Raw genomic sequence first — 26,815 nt, forward strand, 5'->3', positions numbered from 1 at the left:
TTGTTGTTGTTTGTTTGTTTTTTTGGTGTGTGTGTGTGTGTGTGTGTGTGTGTGTGTGTGTGTGTGTTTAGTATGCCTTAATTCAAATTCTTAGACTTAGACTTCCACCAGAATATCCAGGGTCATGGGGCTACGTATGGTGAGGCACACTTTCATTTCCCCATTGATCATAGTCAACTTCAACCGTTCTTTAGCATTTCATATCCTTACATCTCATTTTTTACTGACAAGCTATAGTATATACATCTCCTAGGAGAATATTGCCTTTTTATTATTGTCTAGTTCTTATTCTATATGTCATACCCTATCCTCTAAAATGTCAGTTTTAATAACCCCAAATGGCTTACCAAAACTAAAGACTAATAATATAGTAGTCTGCACAGAGTTAACTACTTGATGTTAACAATGTAGAATCAAAATGCTTAATAATGAATTATGACTTTCAAAGTTATGTATTCCTGGGAGGAGGAATATCTATACCTAATATTGGATCTGTTCTTCTGCTCTTTTAAAGGGAACATCCTTCTGTAGTAGACGTCCCCATGTTTCCATATCCAGATTTCTTCACCAAGAGAGATGAAGAACTGACAAGAATCATTGACCATTATGTAAGATTGACTTTCTTAAACTACTTGCAAAAGCTTTGTTTTTTAAAGGTATTTTGAATTAGAATGTGTAGTTCTGAGACTTTAATATTAACATGTGGAACTTAAAAGTAGAGCCATGATTGGGCATTGCTAAACTTAATTATATCTCACTGTATTACCTATACATATCAGAGCCTTCACTGGGCTACAGAAAATTGGCCTCTGTCATCTTACCTAATAATAGACAAACATGTAAATTGACTGTACCTCCGCTACGCCCACAGCCAATCAGAGTGAGTATGCAAATTAGAAGGCCAAAGATAGCGGCCGCCCAGCTGCTCCAGGCGGGAGTGGCCAGGCGGGGCAGGATGCCTGCTATGAGAGGGAGGGCAGGGGGCAAAGGGATCTACAGGAGGGGAGTGCCACAGCAAAGACAAAGAAGGCAGACTCCGGCTGGAGCAAAGGCCAGGGTCCTGGGTGCTGGAGGAAAACCGGTGCTGGAAGCCAAGGGAAAGAAGGCCTATTGCACAAATCTTTTCGTGCAATGGGCCTCTAGTTTAAAATACTAGCCTTATCCTGTTTCCTGAATTAGTAGATTTTTAAAACAAGAGTCTGATATTGAACACTAAAGAGTTTATTTTCTACAGTATAGTTTTAAAAATGGAACAAAAAGTTTTTGACTCAATTTTCAGTGACCATTCTTTGCCCTTGAAATATTAGAAAGACTTTAATCACTTTGTTTGTGGTATGAATTAAACAAACTGTGGCAATACAAGGCTATTTACTTAAGATACTTTAATCCATTGAGCTTATTTAGTTGATCATTTCTTGCTAAATCGTTTTATGATTGCTTTTTTGTTTTAGGAGTTGTTTACAACATTTACTGAATAAACTATCTTTACCATATTGTATGTTCTTGCCTCCTTTGCCAAATATTAATTGTCCATAAAGGCGTGGGTTTTTTTCTGGGATCGCTATTCTGTTCAATTCATATATATGTCTGTTCTTATGCCAGTATCATGATGTTTTGATTACTATGGCTTATAGTATAGTTTCATACCAGGTAGCATGAATCTTCCAACTTTGTTATTTTTTCTCAGAATTGTTGTGGCTATTCATGGTATGTTGTGGTTCTATATAAATTTTGGGGACATTTGTTCTAGTTCTGTGAAATATGCCATTGGTATTTTGATAGGAATTGTGTTGAATCTATAAATGCTTTTGGTAGTATGGACATTTTAATGATGTTAATTCTTTAACATCATTTTATGCTTCAACTTATTTGTATCTTTTAAAATTTCTTTCTTCAGTGTTTTATAATTTTCAAAGTGCAGGTCTTTTACATCCTTGGTTAAATTTATTCCTAAGTATTTTTTGATACAGTTGTAAATAGGATTGTTTTCTTAGTTTCCCTTTGTGATAGTTCATTTTTGTGTATAAAAATACAGCCAACTTATGGATATTTATTTTGTATCCTACAGCTTTACTGAGTTTATTTATCAGTTCTAATAGTTTTTGAGATGGAATCTTTAGGGTTCTCTCCCATGATTAATTTTTTACATTTCATTTAATTAGTGATCTTTTGAGAAATGATAAGGGATTATTTCATTTACTGATCTCACTGAATTGTAACTTATCATATAGCTAATATTTAAACTACTCTAGCAATAGCTATAAGTACTAGGATTTGAAAACAGAATTATGCCCTGGAAACACAAAATGAGAGCCGTAGTATTATATTTTTATTCAATAATGAAAGTTTTGCTAAACCAGTATATCACATGTACAGGGTAGTATAAAAAATTCCTAATGGTTCATAAATATGGCATCTATATTTTACCAGTCACTCAACTGAATTATCTAGAATAGATTACAAGAGACAGCAAATTGTCAAGGTGTATATACATATATATATTGTGTAGTTTTAATAACACAAAAAAATCTTTTGACTCAGTTTTCAGTTGCTATTCTTTATCCTTGAAAAAATAGAAAGACTTAATCACTTTGTGATTAAACTTATCTGCCTGGGGCTAGTTGAAGAGACAGAGGACATTATTTTGAACGATAGAGAGGAGTCTAGGAAAAGAAGGCTAAGAAATTGATCCTAAAAACTATCATTTTTTTCTTCTTTTCAAGGTATGAGCATTATATAAGCAATCACCCACCACGAATCTGTTTAGAATGTAGCTATAGAAGGGTAAAGGAATCCTTTCTGAAAATAAGTTTGATGTTTGATAGAATCCAAATTGTTTGATAAGTGGGTGGCCTAATCAAATAGTAGTACAAACTACAAAGTGTTGATTTGGGAAGGTTTATGGAAGTGTCTTTGAATATAATATTTAACAAATTATTCATGTATATGACATTTCCTTTCAGGAAGCTATAGCTGTACTACTTTTTACGTTATATTGTACCCTTTACAAAATGTCCTTACATTAGTTACTTTAATTTTCACAACAATCCTGTAAAATAGTTACCAATAAGAATGGCGGTTTACATTTCAGTTATTTTACCAAGTTTTAAAGTTAGTGAATGATTGAATGTACACACAAAACAAAATCTTTGGACTTCAAATCTACTTTTCTTTTTAACTCTCCCTCATTGCTCAGTTTTCTGGTTTATAATCCCTAACCTGAATGGAAGTGGGAGATGGGGAGGTAGAATCTGTAGGATTGACAAGAAACAAAAACACAGTTACATAGTAGCCATAGTAAGCAAGGAATAAGGCAGATACCTAATTGTTCAGCAGATATTAAGATACTGCTGGTATTCCATAGTATGATGATTGAATCCCTGAGTGAATGGGTTGAAAAAAGCAATAAATGGTGCTTCTATTCCCCATCAATCTCAAGCAAACCTACATCTTCCTGGCTGCCACATTAATGATAATATTGGCCTATAAAAGTAAAGACAAGACAATGGTTTATCCAAATAGAATTGGTCAAGGTGAACAGAGACAAAAATGTGAGAGGAAAGTTTACTTTTTGTTGGGTTAACAAAATGAAAGATTATAATGTTATGGTGAATTCCAGCCTTGCCAAGTCTAACAAAGGGGGAAAGGAGGAAAAACAGCCCCTAGACATTAGCGATATACCATATTCCTGTTTTTATACATGCTGTTTTGGATACCAAAGCATTCTGTTTTACTGAGAGTTCTTCAGCATTAATCCTCTGTCAATTTTTCACACTGTAGAGATCAAAATCATGAGGTACACTGAAATCTCTCATATAAGCAGATTAGTTATCTGGTTTACAGATACTGTCTTATTTCACCAACTACTACTTTTATGCTATAACATAAAATTGGTAGTTTTGTGATACAACATTACTACTTAATTTATTATATGAGAAAAATTATGTCTCAGATAAGTATCACAGAATGTGTAGCATGAATTTCAGCCTGTGCTTGAATGTTCAGGATGCTTTGCCTAAATTTTCTGGGTATTTCATGCAAAAAATGGTTTCTAAGAAATGAAATTATATGAGTAATAACTGTTTATAGGAACAGCCTCAAGATAAGTACAAGTAATTTTTATATTTCTTATGTCTTTAAATTTTAATTGGAGTTTAAAAAGTAGATATAATTTTATTATGCTTTTAAAAACTATTTACTCTGCATATGTTGACATTTTAAAAAATGTTATTGCCTTTGGAAGGCTGAGTGATGTGCTATGGATTCTGAGGTTTGGTCCTGCTTATTCATATCAGTTATAATTCACAGCACTGGGATAGAGTAATCTATAAGTTAATTGATAGGTTGTTAAGCATAGTCACTTGTGTGTATGCATGAGCAGAGGATGACAAAACAAGCAATGTAGGTAGTAGTATCTTTAGAAATTTCCAATATTTCATGCTAGGAGACATTCTGCCTTGAACTTTTCACCTAGCCTAAAGAGGGGTTATTACCTCTTTTTACCCTATCTTTCATGAAAGATATTAGAAGGGAAAAATGTCCTCCTCATGTTGCTTGGTTGAAAGGCCATTGTTACTTCCAACTCATTATTCCTAGGAACCTTACCTTTGTTACAGAAGACCAAAGAAAACCAAGGATGCTTCAAAGAAGAGGAGGGACACTGTTTAATACACCAGCAGACTCAGGAACAGCCTTCCAAGTCTGAGTGAAGAAACATGCATGGGGCTTTCCTTTATATCTCCCTCCCTGTGGTCTTTGTCCTGCAAATATGGATTATGCTTCCGGTCCTTTTTGCGGGCCTTGCAAGAAAGCCCCCAGGTGTTGGGGGTCTCCAGGCCATATCTGATGGTCTGGCCTGGCACCAGCGTTAATAACCCTCCCTCTGGGGCAGTGCACTGTCCACAGCCCCATGGCCTCTGTAACCGGTTCTGCAAGACCAGTATCTGGGAAGGAGGCAGTGACTTAATTATAGGTTATCAAGAATGTACACTGAGCTTGCTGGCATGGGTTCAGATCACTAGCCTCCAAATATCAGGGTTACATTGGAATTAGCCCTTTTTAGCCTTCTCACCTTCAGATATGCTGTTATTGTTATGAGTTAACATGCTCAATTGCAATGAATGTTATATATATATATATATATATATATATATATATATATATATTTAATGATCTACTGCAAATCAGCATTTATTGTCTGATTAATTTCATTTTTTGACCTCACATGTAATAGTATCACATTTTCTGCCTTTCACTTTAATTTGGTTTTTCTTTGGCTTGATTTTTTACTTTATGATTCTGTGATCTCATGTAAATACCAATATTGATGAAGAAAGGAAATTCATTTGGTATATAGAAATATAAACCTTATTATCTTATTCTTAAAAATGTTAAGAGGGAATTATTCTTTATGTGTGTGGGACTTGTACACTTTCTGATAGATGGCTTATATATTTTTTCCAGTGTGGTAGAGTATTAATTCCTGAAGAATATCTGTGAGAAAACCTAAGAGGATAATTGAATATATAAATTTGCATTTTGAGAAGTTAATTTTTTAATCATATGTAAATGACACCTTTTCTCTGTAACAGTGGGAGAAAGAGCTAAAGATCCGACAGAAAGAAAATGAAATATGTGAGGCCAAAGAACGTGCAGATAAAGAGTTAGAGGAAAAAAATCACTTCAAAGAAATTATGAAGAGAAGAGAAGAGAAATTACACAAGCAAACCAAACCCTACGAGCTTCCTCCTAGGACTGAAGTAATTTCATTAGAAGCAAAAATGACCTCCTCAAATTGAGATCCATGTGCCAGAAATTCACTGCATAAAAGAGACCGAGATAGCTACATATTAGGAAAAAGTTCTTCTAATTAACTGGAAACCATCTCTTAGAAAGGAGTTGTCATCCTGGCACATGCTTTGTAATAGTCACATCTTAGTCCTCAATTAACAGTTAGCTTTTAATCACATTTGAGTGAAGTGATTTTATCAAACATTTTCAAGAATACAGCTAGACTTTTCCCAATTGACTCTTATCTTGTGATCATACAGCATACTTAATCAATGATTCTTAGAGTATTGATATTCATTGGACAGTTAAATGGAAATAAGTTGCAAATGTTTAGTGAGTTGCATGTAAGAATTATTTCTTGAAAACAGAATGAGCATTAACTGATACTCCTACAATAATTATTATTCAAATAAAAGAAGCAAGAGACCTGTTTGGATTTGTATTTCATAGTCAATTTGTGCCAAATAAAACCATATGTCTGAAGCTGCAATTTGATAAATTACTGTTTATAAGCAAATCTGAATGGCCCAGTCATCTCAGAATGAGTTGAACTTTAACATATACCAGAGCAGACTTTTGAGACAGTGGTTTTACTTTGTCAGATGCATTTATGAGAATGGATTTGGATGGTCCTGGAAGGTACACTTGCACTTACTGATTATCCAATCAGGAGTCATCTTTACAATGTCAGTTCACTTCATCTGATGTTCTCAACCTATGGGTAAGAGTAATGAGATGGGGTTCCTGTGATGCCTTATACTCTTTTTCTAAAAAAATGTAGATAAAAACCAATTTTAATTTTGCACAGGTGGCTTGATGATACTTAAGAGACAGGTTCTTTATCAGAGATATCAAACTCAAATGACTACCAGGTCACGAAGGTAATATAAATTAGTGACAAGGGCTACAGAAAACCTATTCTACCCTAAGAAAGTTCCCACCATTCAGCTGTACTTGTGCTGTATGTCCAGTATTGTGGGATCATCCAGTCTTTTAAGAACATCTCAGATGGGATTTTTTTAAAATAAAAGTTACTAAATTTCAAAATGTTGGCAAGCAACTAAAAACTCATGTAATTTTGGTTTAAATTTGACACATAGACCACAAGTTTTTACCTACATAAGAATATACATATAAACGCATATATCCTATCGAATAAAAGAGTAATATGCAAATTAACTGTCACTCCACGGCAAAATGGCAGCACCCATAGCCACAAGATGGTGGCGCCCAGTCCTCTAAGCCCTGCCGGAGTCCCGGCAGAGTAAGCGGCCTGGCAGAATGCTGCCCAGAGGCCCTCCTGACCCTTTATAAAAAACAAAAACAAATTCACTCCCCACGGAGCGATCCCGTCCCAGCCCCAGCCTGGGGTCTCAGCCTGGGAGGGGTGCGCGGCCCCAAGGAGCGATCCCATCCCAGCCCCAGCCTGGGGTCTCAGCCTGGGAGGGGTGCGCGGCCCCACAGAGCGATCCCATCCCAGCCCCAGCCTGGGGTCTCAGCCTGGGAGGGGCCCACAGCCCCACAGAGCGATCCCGTCCCAGCCCCAGCCTGGGGTCTCAGCCTGGGAGGGGCCCACAGCCCCACGGAGCGATCCCGTCCCAGCCCCAGCCTGGGCTCTCAGACTGGGAGGGGTGCGCGGCCCCACGGAGTGATCCCCTCCCAGCCCCAACCTGGGGTCTCAGCCACTGAGTCACACCAGCCAGGTAGATATGGAGGAATCTTAAATGTTTCTCTTTATATATGTATATTTTATTGATTTTTTACAGAGGAAGTGAAAGGGATAGAGAGCTAGAAACATCTATGAGAGAGAAATATCGATCAGCTGACTTCTGCACACTCCCCACTGGGTATGTGCCCCCAACCAAGGTACATGGCCTTGACCAGAATCGAACCTGGGACCCTTGAGTCTGCAGGCCGTCGCTCCATCCACTGAGCCAAACCAGTTAGGGCTGTCCAATATGTTAAAGAAAAAACCCTATCTAATAAAGAGGGAATATGCAGGGGAGGGCATTTGGGGGTGACCGGGCTGTCAGGGGAGGGCAGTTGGGGACGATCAGGCTGGCAGGGGAGCAGTTAGGCGTTGATCAGGCTGGCAGGGGAGTGGTTAGGGGGTGATCATGCTGGCAGGCAGAAGCGGTTAGGGGCAATCAGGCAGGCAGGTGAGCAGTTGGGAGCCAGCGGTCCCGGATTGTGAAAGGGATGTCCGACTGCCTATTTAGGCCCAGCAGTCGGACATCCCCCGAGGGGTCCCAGATTGGAGAGTCTGCAGGTTGGGCTGAGGGTCACACACCCCCGTTGCACAAATTTCATGCACCGGGCCTCTAGTGTGTGTGTGTGTGTGTGTGTGTGTGTGTGTGTGTGTGTGTGTGTGTGTATAATTTATATGTTTGAGAATATATAAAGATATAAGGATTCTTAATCAGCTCTATAGATAATAGATAGATAACTTTATTCTTAAATTATTCTCTAAAATTCTTTATTAAGTTATTCTTTAAAATTCTTAAAATTTGGCAACTCATACTTCTTATGGTTTTCCTCCTATGTCCTGGAATATTAGCAAAGACTGGGGCTCATAGATCTGTGCCCACATTCTACCTATGCCTCTTGCTAGCTATGACACCTTGGTCAAGTTACTGAACCCATCTGAGCTGCAGTTTACTCATTTAGGAAATGGGTACAATGTATATAAATAGTGGTATCAGTCAGAAGTTAATCAGGAAAATGGAAACAGATCAGTCATTTTATGAAGAATTTAACATAAGGAATTGTTTCAAAAGGTGTTAGAGAACTGAGCCAATGAAAAGGCAACTAAGACATCGGCAGAAAACCATTACTGCAGGAAACTGCCACCCCCTCTAGGCGCAGGGGATCAGAGAGGAAAGGATTGGGCTATTAGAATCTGGAACTGTGGAGGGGGCAGCACACACAGTGGGACGCAGCCCTCTGAGTGGGAGGCCCCGCCCAGCTGGTACCTCTGACCAGGCACAATAAGGCTGTTTGGGGATCCCAGGAAGAAAAAAGAAACTGGAATAAGTTGGCTATTCCAGAAACCATGCTGTCAGGAAGAGCAAAAAAAACCTGGAAGAATCAAGTTCCTTCTCCCCATCCTGGAACGCTTCCTCCAGTGCAGAGAAAAGCAGGGTGGCTTTGCTGCTGAAAGACGCTGGTTAAATAACTGGAAAAAACTCCAAGCTCAATGCCTAGAACATATTAGGCCATGCAATAAAAGTCAATTCCCCTGTTTCCCCCTGCATTTTAGGCCCTATTTTTTCACCTTTTCTGAGACAAAAACAACAACAAAAACCAAAACCAAAACCAAAACAAAACTTGGAAGAAAGCATCATGACCTTTTAAATTCATGTAAATGGTTTAAAAATAAATTTTTACTTTTTAAACAAAGCAGAGGTTAACACAACTAACCTTTAATTCTTCCAGTAAGTACTTAACACAAACTCAAATGGAACTCTTTGTAATATACCCTTAATATTAATCTTGCCTCAAAATTTACAAAGGTTTCTATGAGCCTCAGGCTGACTTGGGCACCAGGCAGATTCTTTAAACTCCTCTCCTGCTGTTCATCTTGTGCTTTCTCTGCCTTGGTTATTTATTTTCCCAGACTCTTCCCACTAGAAGTTGGTTAGACTCTGAGAAGAAAAGGGAGAAAGATACTCGGTGTCTTTTACCCACTGTAGTTCGTATTCATCTGTAAATGCCTCACTGCTAGGAAATGGTAACCTATCCCAGGTCTAAATTCCTTTCTATATAAAACCTGTTTCTATGCCACTTTACACTCTGTTTACTTTTATTTTAAAGGACAAATCTAGGTCTTCCTGCATCCGTTTATTATAAATTCTCTATAGACTTCTCTTAGCATCCACCAAAGCAACGTTTTGGTGTGTGTTTTTTTGTTTTTGTTTTTTGTTTTGTTGTGTTTTTTTTTGCACAAACTATATCATAGACCTGTTTCCTTATTGAGAAGAAAATATTTATAGAAATTTTAGCTAGTTTCCCTAGGGTACTGGAAATTAAAAGACATATATTAGGTGACAAAAGAGAGAAAAGGTAAATTGTAAATTCTGAGTAACAGAAGCATAGAAATAAGCATTTCTTCTAGTGCAACTTAAAAAAGAGAAATAAAAAGATCCACAAAGGTTTGCAGGGCATGACAAAGAGAGGTTTAAGGAAGAAAATAGGCAAAACAAACACCTTCACTGTGGATACTAGTGAGTGGGTGTTTGGGGGAAAAGAGGCCTGCAGAGTAGTAGACAATTAAAAGGAGCTCACAGTAACAATGATAGGAACTCTATAGTAATGTATAGCAATTATAATTCAAGTAATTGATTCCTTTTGCTCTTGCCGTAAAAATCCTCTCTGGGACATATAACTGTCTATGAGTTAATTTAGAGTGACTTTCCTCACTTTAAATTTTTTTTCATTTTGATACGGAATTTTTGGACTGGAACCCAGATTCTTTGTCCCCCCAGAGTCGAAGAATGAATCCATGGACAGAGGGTAGTACAGCAAAGGTAGAGATGTATTGAAGAACAAGTACAGATTCCCATGTGGGGAAAGGAGAAGATTCTCACAGCACAGACTTCCAAGTGGGGAGAGGAAAGAGTCCCACAAACTTCCTGTCTCCATGGGTTATAAAGGCTGCAGTTCCTGTGTCCTGGTATCCCCTCTGATTGGTCAATATTCCCTTTTGAATCGGTTACTATAGTGACTCCTGAGGCCCTCCTCCCTCATTGTACTCCAATTCCTTCTGGGCTTTCTTCCTTCCTTATTTTGTAAATATAGACCTTTTTTGGCTACTTCCAGTTCCCTTGTCTTATGGAAATATATCTGTTGCTGCTCCCTTGTCTTATGGAAATGTAACTGCACCTGGCTTCCTTGTGTTATGGAAATGTACCTTTTCCCAGTCTGTAGCCCTGTGTTTTTCCATGGACCCCAATTCTAAAAATTCCCTAAACCTGCCTATATTCCCCTAAAATTCCTATTTCAATATCGATAAATCCAAAGAAAGTTACAATATATAAAGGGTAATTACAGTTCCTTCTTCCCATACAACACCATACCCATTCCACTATGTCCGTGCCATCAAATGGTTCCATAGCAAGAATGAGTGTTCTAGAGTTCACTGAACTTGACTTCTAAATTTCATAGTTGACTTCTTGGTAATTGCTTGGTAAACTGCTGGGTCATTAAGCTCACTTTGGGTCAGCTAATGATTCTTAATTAAAATTACCATAGATCTCTTGAAGCCTCTTCATTCCTTTTACATCTCCACTTGTTGAAGTGGCAATGTGAACAAGAGCACCCCTAATTTTTTAAAATTTAATTTACTTCTTAATAAATTTTTTATTGTTGACAGTTTTACAGATGCCTCCCATCCCCCTCCCTTTACTCCCTCTGCCCAACCCTACCCCCCCCCCCCAGGTCTTCACCACCCTATTGCCCATGTCCATGGGCTATGTATATCTTCTATCCTCTCTAATAAAATGGTAATATGCAAATTAACCATCACTCCGCTACATAAGCCACGCCCACCAGCCAAGCCATGCCCACCAGCCAATCAGGGCGAGTATGCAAATTAACCCCAATCCAAGATGGCTACAGCCACAGTGAGCAAGGTTTCCCAGGTAACAGAGCAAGCCAAGCTTTTCATAGCCGTTGCAGGCCTAAGCCGCCACTCAAGCTACAAAGTTTCAATTATAGAAGGTAAACAAATTCAAACAAAGGGCGGCAGAATGGAGCTTGAGAGAGCAGGCCAGGGTTGCCGGCGGCAACAGGGGAAGCAAAACTTTCCACACACCCTGGCCGGGCTCACCCACTTAAGGCTACAAAGTTTCAATTGTAGAAGGTGAATTAACTGCCACAGAGATGGCTGCCGCCCCAGAGGGAGCCCCAGGCTTGGCTCTGCTCCAGGCTACAAAGTTTCAATTGTAGAAGAAAAATAAATTCCAGATACTAGGGCCTCCCCTTGGGTTGCCAGGGGGCGTGGCCGGCCTGCAAACCACCACAGGCCCCTCGCTCAGGCCGCTCCACGCCCCAAGGGAACCCCACCCTGATCCGGGACACCCTTCAGGGCAAACCAGCTGGCCCCCACCCGTGCACCAGGCCTCTATCCTATCTAATAAAAGAGTAATATACAGATTTGTCATCACTGCAACACACAATATAGCTGCCCACATGTGGTCAAAGATCCTGCCCCCATGTGGACACAAGATGGCCACTATAAGATGGCCAGCAGGAGAGGGCAGTTGGGAGGCACCCGGCCTGCAAGGGAGGGCAGTTAAGAGGGACCAGGTTTGCAAGGGAGGGCAGTTGGAGGTGATCAACCCTGCAGGAGAGGGAAGTTAGGGGTGACCAGGCTGGCAGAGGAGGGAAGTTGGGGGCAAACAGGCTGGCAGAGGGGCAGTTAGGCATCAATCAGGCTGGCAGCGGAGTGGTTAGGGGGTGATCAGGCTGGCAGGCAGAAGCGGTTAGGGGCAATCAGGAAGGCAGGCAGGCAAGCAGTTGGGAGCCAGCAGTCCTGGATTGTGAGAGGGATGTCCGACTGCCCGTTTAGGCCCGATCCCAGCGGGATCGGGCCTAAACGGGCAGTCGGACATCCCTCCAGGAGTCCCAGATTGGAGAGGGTACAGGCTGAGGGACAACCCCCCCCGTGCACGAATTTCGTGCACCGGGCTTCTAGTAATAATAAAAGAGCATAATATGCTAATTAGACTGGACAACCGAACGACCTTCTAGACGTCATTCCGGACATCCTTCTGGACGAAGCTGTGGCGGCAGAGCCGAGGCAGAGGCGATTGGGGCAATCAGGCAGGAAGGCGAGCAGTTAAGGGTGATCAAGCAGGCAGGCAGAGTGGTTAGGGGTGATCAGGCAGGCAGGCAAGCAGTAAGGGGCATCAGGCAGGTAGCAGAGTGGTTAGGGGTGATCAGGCAGGCAGAGGCGGTTTAAGGGCAATCAGGCAGGCAGGTGAACAGTTAGGGGCATCAGGCAGGCAGGCAGAGTGGTTAGGGGTGATCAGGCAGGCAGGCAGGCAAGCAGTTAGGAGACAGTGGTCCTGGATTGTGAGAGGGATGTCCGACTGCCGGTTTAGGTCTGGGCCTAAACCCACAGTTGGATATCCTTCGAGGAGTCCCGGATTGTGAGAGGGTGCAGGCTGGGCTGAGGGAGACCACCCCTCCATGCACGAATTTTGTGCACTGGGCCTCTAGTAAGTATATAAGTTATTTGGTTTATCTCTCCTCATCTCCCACCTCCACATTGAGGTATGTCATTCAGTTCCATGTCTCCATGCTTCGGTTCTTATTTTTTTGGCCTCTTCATTTTGTTCATTAAATTCCACAAATAAGTGAGATCATGTGATACTTCTCTTTCTCAAATTAGGTTATGTCACTTAGCATAATAGTCTCCAGGTCCATTTATACCTGATTAGTTGCTGATATTTATCACACACACCCTGCCCATGGGCTAAAGACAAAGAAAAGCTGTTCTGCCAGTGCCAATGTAGAAAGGACATGTCCCATAGTACACCCAGCCCACAATGCACGTCACAGCTGTAGGCTTGCCACCAGAGACAAAGTATTTGTAAGATTCTATTTACTAATTCTAGCTATTTTCTCTGACATGTGGGATATGTTTGGAAACTTAGAACAAAACTCACTTTAAATTATCATCTTCTATAACATAAATTCATATATTTATATAGTTTTGCAAATTCTGTTGATGATTTGGTTATTTTTGAGCTACATGCATTTTTCATAGTGACATAGATTTCAAGGATAATTTGGCTTTCATGTTATTCAAGCTTACTTTTTCCTTTAATCCTTCTAGCTCAGGGACCTATTTACATAATACCTAGTGCCTTGTTATTTTTTATTCCTGCTTCATTGGAAAGCCAAAAATAAAAAGAAATGCAATTCCAAAGCATTTTTTAGTTGAAAGATGCGTATGGTATCTAACTTTCTAGTGAAATTTCCCAAGATGACTCTGCTTGGAAAAGGTAGATTCTCTTTTATGAATTAATAAACAAGGTAGAGGTTAAGCATTTCAGAATCACCAGCACAACTGTTTTATACATAGTCAGACTATTGGCAACCCAGTGATGCGTTGAATCTCTATATTTGCTCTCAAGCTTCTTTTTAAGGACACTCATCACTTTATTTCGTCGGAAAACTAAGTTTGGGTAAATGCTGTATTCTCAGGACGATTGACCATAGGTAGCTTCCTGGTAGGCCAATTCCACTGAACGCCAAGGAAAGAGAAATATAATGCTGAGAAACTGTATTTCAATTAGGTTAAGAAAAACTGCTCATTTGGAAGCAGAGAGGTAGCCAATGGGAAAAAGTTTTGGCTGTGCCATTACTGTATCCTTGCAGAGTCATTCAATTAAAAGAAAACGTGTTTTTGTTTGTTTTTTAATTTTTCCTTGACTCTATTTAATTGATGTGTTGCATTTTGTCAAGTAGACAGTTTTTTATCCTTGAAGAAAATAACTTTTTAAAGAGGACTTTGGTAATAGTTGCAGCTAGACATGAGAATTACCAAATAATTCAAGTGGTAAATCCTGGGTTCTAGCTCAGCTTTCTGAGCTCCTATTCTTATGACTATACCATTACAGGTAGTCCTTAGCAACACCTTACCTCACGAGTACACCCATAGCTTTATTTAAAACATGCCTATGAAAAGTAAATGGAATATTAATGCCAAGGTTGTAGATGCAGACTTACCTGGTCCTCCAGGGATGGCAAAACAGCATTTGGGAAGTGAAGTAGATATTACAATGCAGAATTACAAGGACTGTCTTGTGTTTCTTTACAGTTTCCTATGATGATTCTAAACCTTGCATTTCCTGTTCACTTACCTCCTTAAAACCACTCTAGAAAAATGACTAACACGGCAACAATTTTAGGGAAGAAGGACAATAGGCAGCCAAGTAGACTTCATGATGGTAATGGTGATGATGGTGATGATGATGATGATGGTGATAAAAGCCAACATATATTGAATCCTTATGTCATAGTATGGGTTAAGTACTGTACTGATGCTTCTCATTTAATAACATTTCAGAACTCTGGACATGTGGATTATTATCATCATCTTATAGACAAGGAACTAAGGCTTAGAGAGGTCAAATAATTCATTTAAAGTTGCACAGCTAGTGAGTGGGCCTTTTTGAACCTGACTTAACAGACTTCTAGGCCTGTGTTCTTAAGCCCTGAGTCTGCAATTATACCAGCAAGTTTAGTTAAGATTGAATATGGGGACAGTCCCAAATATGAGGAAGAGAATGAAATAAACTTCTTAAGAGTAAGGATTTTATAGTTTGGTTCAATTATGAATTGCTCTGTCCTTACAACAGTATGTAGTCCATAGTAAGCTCTCAATATGTATTTCTAGAATGATGATATGAATGGGTAAATGAATATTAAGAGGGCTTAATATCTTTCTATAAAAATAAAAAGCTAATTTTTAGAGAAGTTTATTCATTTAAGAGTAAAGTGAGTGCCTTCAAAGTGTTGTGCTATGGATATGCATTTCTATTATAAATGCAAAGATGTGTCTATCATACATAACACATGCAAAATAATATGTAGTTTAGTCTCATTGCAACTGACATTAAAGCCAGCCTTTATAATACTGAAGTCAGAATAGGGATGGGGAAAATGCTGAGAAAACGAAGAACCATCCTCTAATTTACAACATAAAGCAAGGATAGATCTAAAAAATGTAATGCCCTTCACAGGTTACCTGATTTCAGGTACATTAACAGTCTGATACATTTCTTTTTACATAAAAAATTATTTTTGAGAGCATAATAAAGCCTTTAGAAAATGAGTTTATTTACAAATATTATAAATACTGGCATAGTTTTTATATTATGCAAATATATGGAATCCTATTCATCTCTAGCTCTAATTTTTCATTTGGCTTCCCAACCAAAAGCCTCCCAATCAAAGGTGATGACTGGAGGACACATACAGTAGAAGTCCTTCTGTAGTATGTGTCTTCCAACATGATCACTAGGTCATGATACTTAGGGCCCTAGAGGAAAAGAAAAACAGGTCCTGAGGAAGCGAAGGCCCAGCCCTATTCCAAGCAGACATTGTGGAAAGTAAGAGTCAGAAGGTATAGATTCAAAGGTGCTTGATACCCTGACTCCTCACTTCAAGGGATAGGGTTTGTTTATAAACATCCAGATAGATAAGGAGCCTGAGCACATCAGGTTAGCAGCACTGACTCCTGCACTCCTGGGGAACTGGCAAGTCAGTAAGTTGAAGGGAGAGGCATTGTATGCAGCCATTTCCAGTGACACACCCAGTAGGGGAGAGATGGGATGCCCAGTCTCTGGTGTTAGCATAGTGAACCCATCGCCAGAGAGGATTGGATCTGCTTCAAGACGCCTTAATGCAGAAAGCACACCCTCCATCCATGCTGCTGCAGAGGCCAGGGAGAAGCCAGAGCACGTTGGGAACACTGGGAAAATTTAAGGACCAGTCTCCCCTCTACTGTCTTATACAGGCCATACCTCTCTCCACCAGATAGTCAAATGCCATCTTAGAAAAGAAAATGGGGTGGAGGGTGGATAGGAAGCTGAAATGCAAAGCAGTTATCCCAAAGAAACAAGTTAACATTCGAATGGTCTCATGATTTCCTAGATTTGGATTATTTTAAAACTGCCCAAAATAACCAGCAGAGGGAGCCTCATAAAGAAGATCCAAATGGTTTTATAAAACTTCAGAAACTAAATGTTCTCTTTATATTAAAATGCTATAAGAAACTAAAATTGCATCCTTGCAACATATATGTGAAACTGACATTCCAACATATGGATATGAATGAACAGATAATCTCAACAGCTATTCACCAATCTGGGATATGCATTTATTTAACCATTCATTCAGCTAATATTTATTGACTTCCTGCTCAGTTCCCGATACTCTTTTAGGCACTGAGAATATATCAATTAATCAATGAACATGACATAAAATATAGCATTCTACATATTAAAAATAATATGTGTGTCTGTATGCATAAAACCAGTAACAAAAATATAATTTCAGATAGGAATAAGGGAAGGTTAAAACAAAACAGTGTTGAGGAAGGTCTGTTTTAGAGAGAGCCTTCAGGCATGACCTAAAGATTTCTGCAAAATTGGAATGAAGAGAAAGTGAGCCATCTGACATTCTGGGGGAAGAGCATTCCGGGCAGCATTGACAGCAAGTGCAAAATGACTGGAGTAGTCATGCATGTTTTTCCTGAATATTTCTGCTTCATCTCCCACCTGGGCACATAGTAGCATTGTGCTTAATGGCACTTGTGTTGTGGCGGGTCATATGGCAAATTCTGGCCAATGGATTGTGAAAGGAAATGCTGTGTTCCATTTCTGGGATGGGCATTTACTTGTTGACTTAAAAACTTACAGTGTTTCTTTTTTATTCCCTTTCAGAAAAATAATTAACAATGTTCAACATATGGAGTCCTTTCTCAATCTGGGCTCCCTTAATAAAAATGATGGATATGAAAAGACAAAACCTTTAGGTTTTAAGAGTTTGAGGTTTGGGAGTTAATATATCACTGCGGAATAACACAGCCTATGTTGATGTGAGAGGAGTTAGTTTAGTATGTTCAAAAGAAAAGCAAGGAATCCTGTGGTGCTGGAGATTAGACCCCAGAGGGATCAAAGGAGATAAAACTAGAGGTAAATTTGGGCCGGATCAGGTAGAACTATGAGAGCCATCTTCCAGGTTGAGATTTTTAACTGAGAGTTGTGGAAAATTATTGTAGGGGATGATGAAACACACACACACACACACACACACACACACACACACACACACACAACTTTAAGTCTAATCTGTAATGCTTTGCAACTCATGTTAAAAGATGTAATGATTTCTTTCTTTTGAAGTTGATATTTAATTCACCAAAATTTTAATATGCTCTGAAAAGAATATCACAAATTATAAAATGGTGGTTTGGGAGCTGAAAAAATTTCAACTTAAACCTAATACCTTGAATAATTTTCAATATAAAACAAAGATGGATCTAAGCATCTTTCCATTGGAAACAGATATTAACGTAATGTATGAAACAAACTTGATAAAGGAAAACCAAACAACAAGAACTTAAAATTTATTCAGTTGAATTAAGATTTTATTGGAAAAAGATGTTAAAAATAAAAATACATATGCTACAGAAGGATGCTTTTCTTGTTTTTGTTGCTCTATTCCAAAAAGAGAGTTTGGCTACTATATTTTTACTGTTAAACTGATACAGTGGCCTTCATTTTTTTCCTTCTCAGTAAGAAAGGCATATATTCAACATATCAATGGCCATGATTGCTTCAAGCCAAGCAGAGATGTGGAACTCAAAATAGGGCACGAGGGAGCTCTCACAATGGTGCATGTAGTTTTTTGATGGTTTTCATTCACTGTAGCTGCCATATCAATGGCAAAGAAAATAGGTTTGATTGAATTTGGCAGTAGCTGTCTTCTAAGAATATTTTCAAGGGATAAGATTGTTTAGGGTTGAATTCCCAATTATTTCCCACTTTAAGAAGCAGAATAAAGCAATGTCTCCAGCATCAAATGTAATTAGTTCTTCTGTTGACTTGTGTTTTTAATGTTAAATTATATTCCTCTGTGGGAAGAACTGACAAACACTATTTTTTCTCATGTAGGCACTAATAACATTGAAAGCTGAGTGGATGTGTTTGACAACTCATTTCTGTGTCTCTGAGATCAAAGCTCTGAAGAGCTGTGAGATCAAAGTGCTAAGGAGATGGGACACCATATGTAAGAGGAGTAAATACTATTTTGAAAATAACCAATATAGATTGTGGATTTTATTCTCCCCCTCACATAACATGTTCCTTTATCATCGTTTAAGTAATATAGTACTCAAAGGAAATGTGGCACACACATGTTTGTAGCAGCATTATTCACAATAGTCAAAAGGTAGAAGCAATCCAAGTGTTCACTGACAGATGAATGGATAAACTGAGGTTTATAAAAACAGTGGAATACTATTTAGCATTGAAAAGGAATTCTGTCATATGCTACAACATGGATGACCCTTCCGTACATTATACCAAGTGAAATAAGCTAGTCACAAGAACAAATACTGTATGATTCTACTTCTTTGAGGTATCTGGACTAATTGGATTAAGAGGAACAGAAATTAGAATGGTAGTTGCCAGGGACTAGAGAGAGGAAGAAATGGAGATTATTGTTCAATGTGTATATAACTCCTGTGAGATAAAAGAATGCTAGAGATTGGTTGAATAACAATGTGAATATACTTAACACTACTGAATTAAACACTTAAAAATGATTAAAATAGTACATTTTAGGTTATGTGCCTTTAATCACAATTTATAAAAATATTGTTAAAAGGGTAACTATCACATCAAGAAGAAGAAAGGGATGTCACTTATTGATAGAAAAATGAAGAAAAATGGACATTGAACCCCTGGAAAAGTATGAAAATTCACAAAGAGAAACATTGATATGAATGTTTATAGGTCTAGTCTATATGTCTTTGTTTACTCTCTGGGATGTGTCCTGACATAAACATCTTGGGGGGAAAGTGTATGGAATTTCTGACCTGGCAGCATCAAGGTAACTGCCCTGGGGTAGACTGGAAGGACACAGGCCTAGAGCTAAACATCCTTTTCATCCAGCGTGGCGCTGAGGTTCTATTACAGCATCTGCAAGAGAGGTAACTGGGTGGATGAACCTGAGACAGTACTTCTTTTTGGTTGTTGTTGTTGATCCTCACTGGAGGATATTTTTTCCCATTGATTTTTAGAGAGAATGAAAGGGAGGGAGAGAGAGACAGAGACAGAGACAGAGAGAGAGAGAGAGAGAGAGAGAGAGAGAGAGAGAGAGAGAGAGAGAGAGGAGACACACCAATTGGTTTCCTTAACTCCTTGCTCTATAGAGAGAACTTTGGCCAGAGAATGAGAGTAGGATTTGCTCATATCTGCAGCCTAGAGCAAAAGCTCTTCGTGCCTGCATCTACAGGTGACAATGTGCAACAGAAACTGATTCCACATCCCTTAATTACAAGTACAGAGCAAAATCATTAAAAAAAACAAAACCCATCCCAACCCTGTAAGAGAAAGACTATATAGCAGGGACTACAAGATATTTGACAGACAGAGGAATGGGAGTGACATAGAAGATTATCTCTAAACCTTTTCTTGAAAACAGGCATATTGAAAAGAAGGATAATCTTTCATAAAGAGAAGCCCAGGTTCAGCAACAGCACTCAGGCTGTGAATATAGTGGTCAGGGATGTACCATTTTCCATGATTCTAACTACATTCATTTTACATTTAACACCCTGAAATCGGAATGTGTTCTATAATTGATGGTGCTTTGCAATTGTGGTCAGCTAAGCAACAGTTGTGACACCATTGTCCAACACCCATTCCACAACCCACATTACTGTTTTGATCTTATACCTAATTCTCCTTTGCATCTCCTATGTTTCAGTTTGGAGAATTTGCTTACAAAGATAGTTAGGCTCTGCTCAACCTACTCCCCTCTTCCCACACCTTCCCTCCTCACTCCCCACCCCACTGAACACACAGTTGAAAATCAGTGTAGAGATCTTTTTAGCTTTGGCTTACAGGCCCAGGCTGCCCACTGAATATTTCCAGCTTACTACTTTTAAAGGTTTTTGAATTACATTGAGAAATAGGGGTTCATAGTATTTACTAAATTCAACTCAGTTTTGAATTCATCAGACCAAATCCCTATGTGTTCCTATTGTAATTCTTCCCTCCAGCATAAATAATTCCTCTGCTTTTAACAAATCTTTGTAGCAGGTCTGCAGTTCAGAGGCTTTAGATATCCTCTGATATCATTTGTAAATCTCCTGAGCTCTGAATGGTCCCAGGCAGCTCTCTGCCAAGCAATTGTTTTAGCGTCTGACAATCTATGGATAGCTGAAGCTACACAGATCAAAATAAGAATATGGGGCATCCTTAGTTATCCCAGAAAATCCTGCAGGGAAAATAAGTGTTCTATCCTGAGGCACCAACATAGATTAGGAGGTTTTACCTAGCTGAGAGAGATGATGGCAAAGAGGGCCATTTATATTGGGGGAAAACTAGCAAATATAATTTAACACTTAGATCTATTTATCTGCCTTATGGTAGTTTAAGTAGACTTTCTAATTCTGCTCACAGTCTGAGAGATTTATTAGTCAAAATTTTCTCTGGAATTGAAATACCAAGACTGAGCTTTTCTATTCATATTTAGGCATTGGGCTGTTTTTGTAAGGAGTCAGGCCAACAGTATATGGCTTTATATCCATGAAAGGCAATCTGTAGAGAATGTGCCAAAAGCACACAGTGGGTCCTTTTATTTTTCTTTATGTCAAAAAATTGCAGAATTAGAAGACATTAGAAGTCATCTGTTAGATTATAGTGAATTTTGCTATATTTTTAGCTACTATTCTCTTTTTCTTCTTTGATAGGCTTCTGGAATTTTTTTTATTACATTTTTTTACAAAATTACCTGTCCTCCACTGTTTGCAGTTTTGGTGAGACTGTCAATCAAGGTACAATGACCTCTCTTGGGACAAGTGTCATCCACTTCAGGCCATCTTGATGTCTGAACTTTGAGTCTTGAGTTATAGATAGCAAAAATAATACACAAGTACCCTTTGGAGATGTTACCTGTCATCACCAGAATGTTGATGAAGCTGTCACTCACTCCTGCTACTGAACTTCCCTGAGCTGTTCCTGTCCCTATGCTGCTGGACCTGGTTCTCTTCAGTTCTCTTACTGATTATGGTGCCATCCAATGTCTTTCTAACACATTCCCTTTTACTTAAAGTACCTAGGGTTTGTTTGTATTGTTTGCAACCAAAGAAAACCAACTCATGCAAACGTTGCCAAAGGTAGTGAGATGGTAGAGGGTTTTAAGAGTAAGTAGCTGCTCTATAATATGTCTCTGATGCCCTAACTGTACAAATATTTATTTTAATATTTATATTAAAGTTCTGAAAGAGCAATTAGAGTAGAAGTTGAAACTTCGTGAGGCTGCAGCAAAATGTAAAAGATTTAGTCAGGAAACAACCTCAAGCAGCACTGGCGATCTTCTCTGTGGAGAAAATGTCTCATCAGGAAGGCAATTCTCGTGTTCCTCAATCCAAAGGGGTTTAGAAGTGGGATGGCAGACCAAACTGTCTGTAGGGAATGAGACTGATGCAAACGGGTGAGTCATCTGGGATACTCTCACTACCATGCAGAAATACTCCAGTCATTTTCCTTCGGTCTCTGTTTTTAATTCCCCCTCTGATAGAGGCATTACCCAGAAACACATTGCTCAACTTCAAGGAAAACACCACTGCCAGTGTAATGATAAACAGCAGTTGAAACTCACGCTCTTTTTCAGGGAAACAGCAGGATCATAAGGACTCAGGAACTAGAAAAACATGTACCCTTTCCATGGGGCAACACTCCTCAGCGCTGGCCAATTATTGCCTTGCAGGAAGGTTGGCTGGGAAATGCTACATCTTCTGATTTTAAAAAATAATTTTAAAATATTGATCCAGGAAAACAAGTGTGCATTCTGTTCTTGGCCTTTATATAATAAGGAGCTGAGCTTTGATAATTGATACAGATTTGAGGCCTTGTTCTCTCAATCAAGGTACAATGACCTCTCTTGGGACAAATGTCATCCACTCCAGACCATCTTGACGTCTCAACTTTGAGTCTAGAGTTACTGGATAGCAAAAATAAGACACAATTACCCTTCAGAGATGTTACCTGTCATCACCAGAATGTTGTTGAAGCTATCAATCACTCCTACTACTGAACTTCCCTGTACAGTTAGGGAATCAGAGACATATTATGGAGCAGCCACTTAATCTTTTTTAAAAGTATTAAAGTAGACATAATTTAGTTACTTTGTTTTATTTCTTCTGTTGCCATTAGTTTTCCCCCCACTTTTTTAAAATTTTATTTTATTGTTTAAAGTATTACATATAGTAGCACATATATCTCCTTTTTTCCCCCTTCTGACCTTCCCCCAGCCTCCCTTAACCCCTGTCGCATGCCCTCATCCCCCCCCCCGTGTCTTGTGTCCATTGGTTGTGCTTATATGCATGCATACAAGTCCTTCAGTTGATCTCTTTCCCCCCCTCCGCAACACTCCCCAGCCTTCCTGCTGTAGTTTGACAGTCTGTTCGATGCTTTACTGCCTCTGTATCTATCTTTTTGTTCATCAGGTTATAATGTTCTTTATTTTCCATAAATGAGTGAGATCATGTGGTATTTTTCTTTCATTGCCTGGCTTATTTCACTTAGCATAATGCTCTCCCAGTTTTATCCATGCTGCTGCAAATGGTAGGAATTCCTTCTTTTTTATAGCAGCGTAGTATTCCATTGTGTGGATGTACCATAGTTTTCTAATCCACTCATCTGCTGATGGGCATTTAGGCTGTTTCCAAATTTTAGCTATGGTGAATTGTGCTGCTATGAACATAGGGGTGCATATATCCTTTCTGATTGGTGTTTCTAGTTTCTTGGGATATATTCCTAGAAGTGGGATCACTGGGTCAAATGGGAGTTCCATTTTCAGTTTTTTGAGGAAACTCCATACTGTTCTCCACAGTGGCTGCACCAGTCTGCATTTCCACCAACAGTGCATGAGGGTTCCTTTTTCTCCACATCCTCGCCAGCACTTGTCGTTTGTTGATTTGTTGATGATAGCCATTCTGACAGGTGTGAGATGGTACCGCATTGTCATTTTGATTTGCATCTCTTGGATAATTAATGACTTTGAGCATGTTTTCATATGTCTCTTGGCCTTTCTTCTGTCTTCTTTCGAAAAGTTTCTATTTAGGTCCATTGCCCATTTTTTTATTGGATCCTTTATCTTCCTTTTATTAAGTTGTATGAGTTCCCTGTAAATGTTGGAGGTTAAACCTTTATCAGTGATAACATTTACAAATATGTTCTCCCATACAGTGGGCTTTCTTGTTGTTTTGTTGATGGTTTCTTTTGCTGTGCAAAAGCTTTTTATTTTGATGTAGTCCCATTTCAAATCCAACACCCATTTTTGATAAAAACTCTCAGCAAGGTGGGAATAGAAGGATCATACCTCAACATAATAAAAGCCATATATGAAAAACCCACAGCCAACATCATACTCAATGAGCAAAAACTAAAACCATTTCCCCTAAGAACAGGAACAAGACAGGGATGCCCACTCTCACCACTCCTGTTCGACATAGTGCTAGAAGTATTAGCCATTGCTATTAGATAAGAAGAAGAAATAAAAGACATCCAAATTGGAAAATAAGAAGTAAAACTCTCCTTATTCGCAGATGACATGATATTGTACATAAAAAACCCTAAAGACTCCATCAAAAAACTATTAGACTTAATAAATTAATTCGGCAATGTAGCAGGATACAAAATTAATGCCAAAAAATCTATGGCATTTCTATACACCAATAGTGATCTTACAGAAAGGGAGACTAAAAAAGCAATCCCATTTATCATCGCACCAAAAAAATTAAGATACCTAGGAATAAACTTAACTAAGGAAGTAAAAGACCTATACGCAGAAAACTATAGGACACTGAAAAAAGAGATAGAGGAAGACAGAAACAGATGGAAGAACATACCATGTTCATGGATTGGTAGAATCAACATCATTAAAATGTCCATACTACCCAAAGCAACCTATAGATTCAATGCACTCACCATTAAAATACCAACGGCGTATTTCACAGACCTAGAAAGAACTCTCCAAAAATCCATCTGGAATTAAAAAGGATCCCTAATAGCCACAGCAATACTGAGAAAGACGAACCAAGTAGGTGGGATCTCAATACCAAACATAAAAAATTGGACAGATACATGCAAAAAAAAAATGAAACTAGACGACCAACTTACACCATACACAAAAATAAAATCAAAATGGATAAACGACTTAAACATAAGACAGGAAACCATAAAAATACTAGAGGAATCCACAGGCAGAGAAATCTCATACATATGTCGAAGCAATTTCTTCACCGATACCTCTCCCAGGGCAATGGAAACTAAAGAGAAAATAAGCAGCTACTTATTCTTAAAACCCTCTACCATCTCACTACGTTTGCCAACATTTGCATGAGTTGGTTTCCTTTGGTTGCAAACAATACAAACAAACCCTAGGTAATTTAAGTAAAAGGGAATGTGTTAGAAAGACATTGGATGGCACCACAATCAGTGAGAGAACTGAAGAGAACCAGGCCTCAAACACATATCAAGCTCAACATTTAAGCAAACAAAATTAAAAAAAGAATCAAACTCATAAGCTAGAATAAGCCACTATGGTCATGGAATAAATCCCCAGGGGTGACCTGATGAAATCTTGCAGGGCCCAGCAAGTGATGGAGGATGAGCAGAGAGGAGAAGGCTTTTCTGGTGCTGGTAGCTCCAAGGACATATTGATGCACTTTGCTGGGCCAGACAGGTGAATCATACCCAGGTCGGTAAGTGGTTTAGTCACACCCCAAGTTATATAGGAAGAAATCAATAAAACCCTAAATACTGATACTCCAAATTAATAAAGCCAATTCATCTCTTTTCTTGGAGTGCTCAAAGCTAAACAAAGAATGGTGCATTAATACTAAGTTGCTTTTAGACTACTGCATTAGATTACATGGGTTACCTAGAAAAATGAACCACTTTTTTGCCAGTGAGCACCTTCTAACAAAGAAGAGAATAAGATTGACATCACTGTTCAGATCCATTAGTCAAACTACAGTAGCTTTGGACAGGTAGTTTCCAAAATACGTCAGCCTCATTTATACCCAACAGCAACAGCAGACAATGGGTATTTTTCTACACTGACACAAGGCTCCCAAATACTAAGGCAGAAAGTGGTTTTTGACACACACCACTTTTAGGGAAAGGATTGGAAGTGGGAGGTGAATGACAGACTAAATATCTGTATTTCAGTGATTATAGAGAAGAAAGAAAGATTAAAATGATTGAGAGAACAAAAGAATACAGCCAGGAATCGACTAGCATGATAGCTAGTAATTTTTCAGAAAGTTATGCCACAAAGGTCAAAATGTGTCTAAGGAAGTAGAAGATTCTGCTTGTTCTTGGAAATTTTTGTTCTAATGAATGCCACTACACTACTTATTGATTTTAAGCAGGCATCCTGTGTACCCATATTTAAAATAAAAATAATTTATTTGGATTCTGGCAATATACAACCTGAAAATAGAATAATTGGCTCACCTGCCTTTTCCTGCTTACTGATGCACTGAACAGGATGTATATTATTTTATCTGTTTTCATATGGATTAAGCCTATGCTTCCAGGCTTCTGTTATTGGGTGAAATGTGCCAGCTCTATGAGAGTAAATCTGATTGCTTATTAATACATAAAAATAATATGCTATTTATTTGAGCAGATAATAGTAATTATATAGCAGGTAATACATTTATTATCTCGTTTAAATTTTCACATAAAAATACCAGCTAAATCATGACATGTAATTTTATCTTTTACACTTGAGAAACCCCAAAACACAAATAATTTAAATAATTGGCTCAGTATCACACATTTTATAGGTAGGACAGCCAGAATTTGATCTTAAGTCTTGCTGATTCCAAATTGAGCATTTTTTATTTATCTATACTGACCTAAGGCAGAATGAGTGAGAGTTGAAAAATGAGAGGGGAATTGTTTAAATAGGATAGTCAATATTTAAACATTTATGATTGCATGGGGCTAAGGTAGGCAGGCCACAGGGCACAGAAAAGATTATCGTCTTAGAAGTGCATGCTAGGGCCTTAAGAGCAAGGATTATTTTGTGTGTGGTATCCCCAATCCCTCCACAAAGTACACAACTTAGTGGTCTCTTACCAAAAGCAGCCTGGTGAACATGTACTGATCAAACATCAGTGTCACCGAATATAGGGCGTTTGGGGAGAAGAGCCTGATGCTCAGATTGGGAGTGTGCACGTCATTGAGTAGTGGCTTCAGAATAT

At 38.8% G+C, this 26,815-nt stretch overlaps 1 protein-coding gene across 4 annotated transcripts in view; it reads left to right on the forward strand.

Moving 5' to 3' along the window:
* Positions 1 to 26,815, forward strand: part of TMEM232 (transmembrane protein 232) — a 206,965-nt gene that overhangs the window by 156,567 nt on the left and 23,583 nt on the right. For 3 of the 4 annotated variants that reach the window (XM_079794161.1, XM_079794162.1, XM_079794163.1), the window contains 2 exons: positions 515 to 608; positions 5,592 to 5,904. In XM_079794161.1, the coding sequence (XP_079650287.1) occupies positions 515 to 608; positions 5,592 to 5,798 (301 nt within the window). In that variant the 3' untranslated portion in view covers positions 5,799 to 5,904. Of the gene's footprint in view, positions 1 to 514; positions 609 to 5,591; positions 5,905 to 26,815 lie in introns of those variants that run through there. The other variant, XR_013814773.1, reaches the window with a different exon arrangement.

This window comes from Cnephaeus nilssonii, assembly GCF_951640355.1.
Source record: "Cnephaeus nilssonii genome assembly, chromosome: 2".
Taxonomy (NCBI): domain Eukaryota; kingdom Metazoa; phylum Chordata; class Mammalia; order Chiroptera; family Vespertilionidae; genus Cnephaeus; species Cnephaeus nilssonii.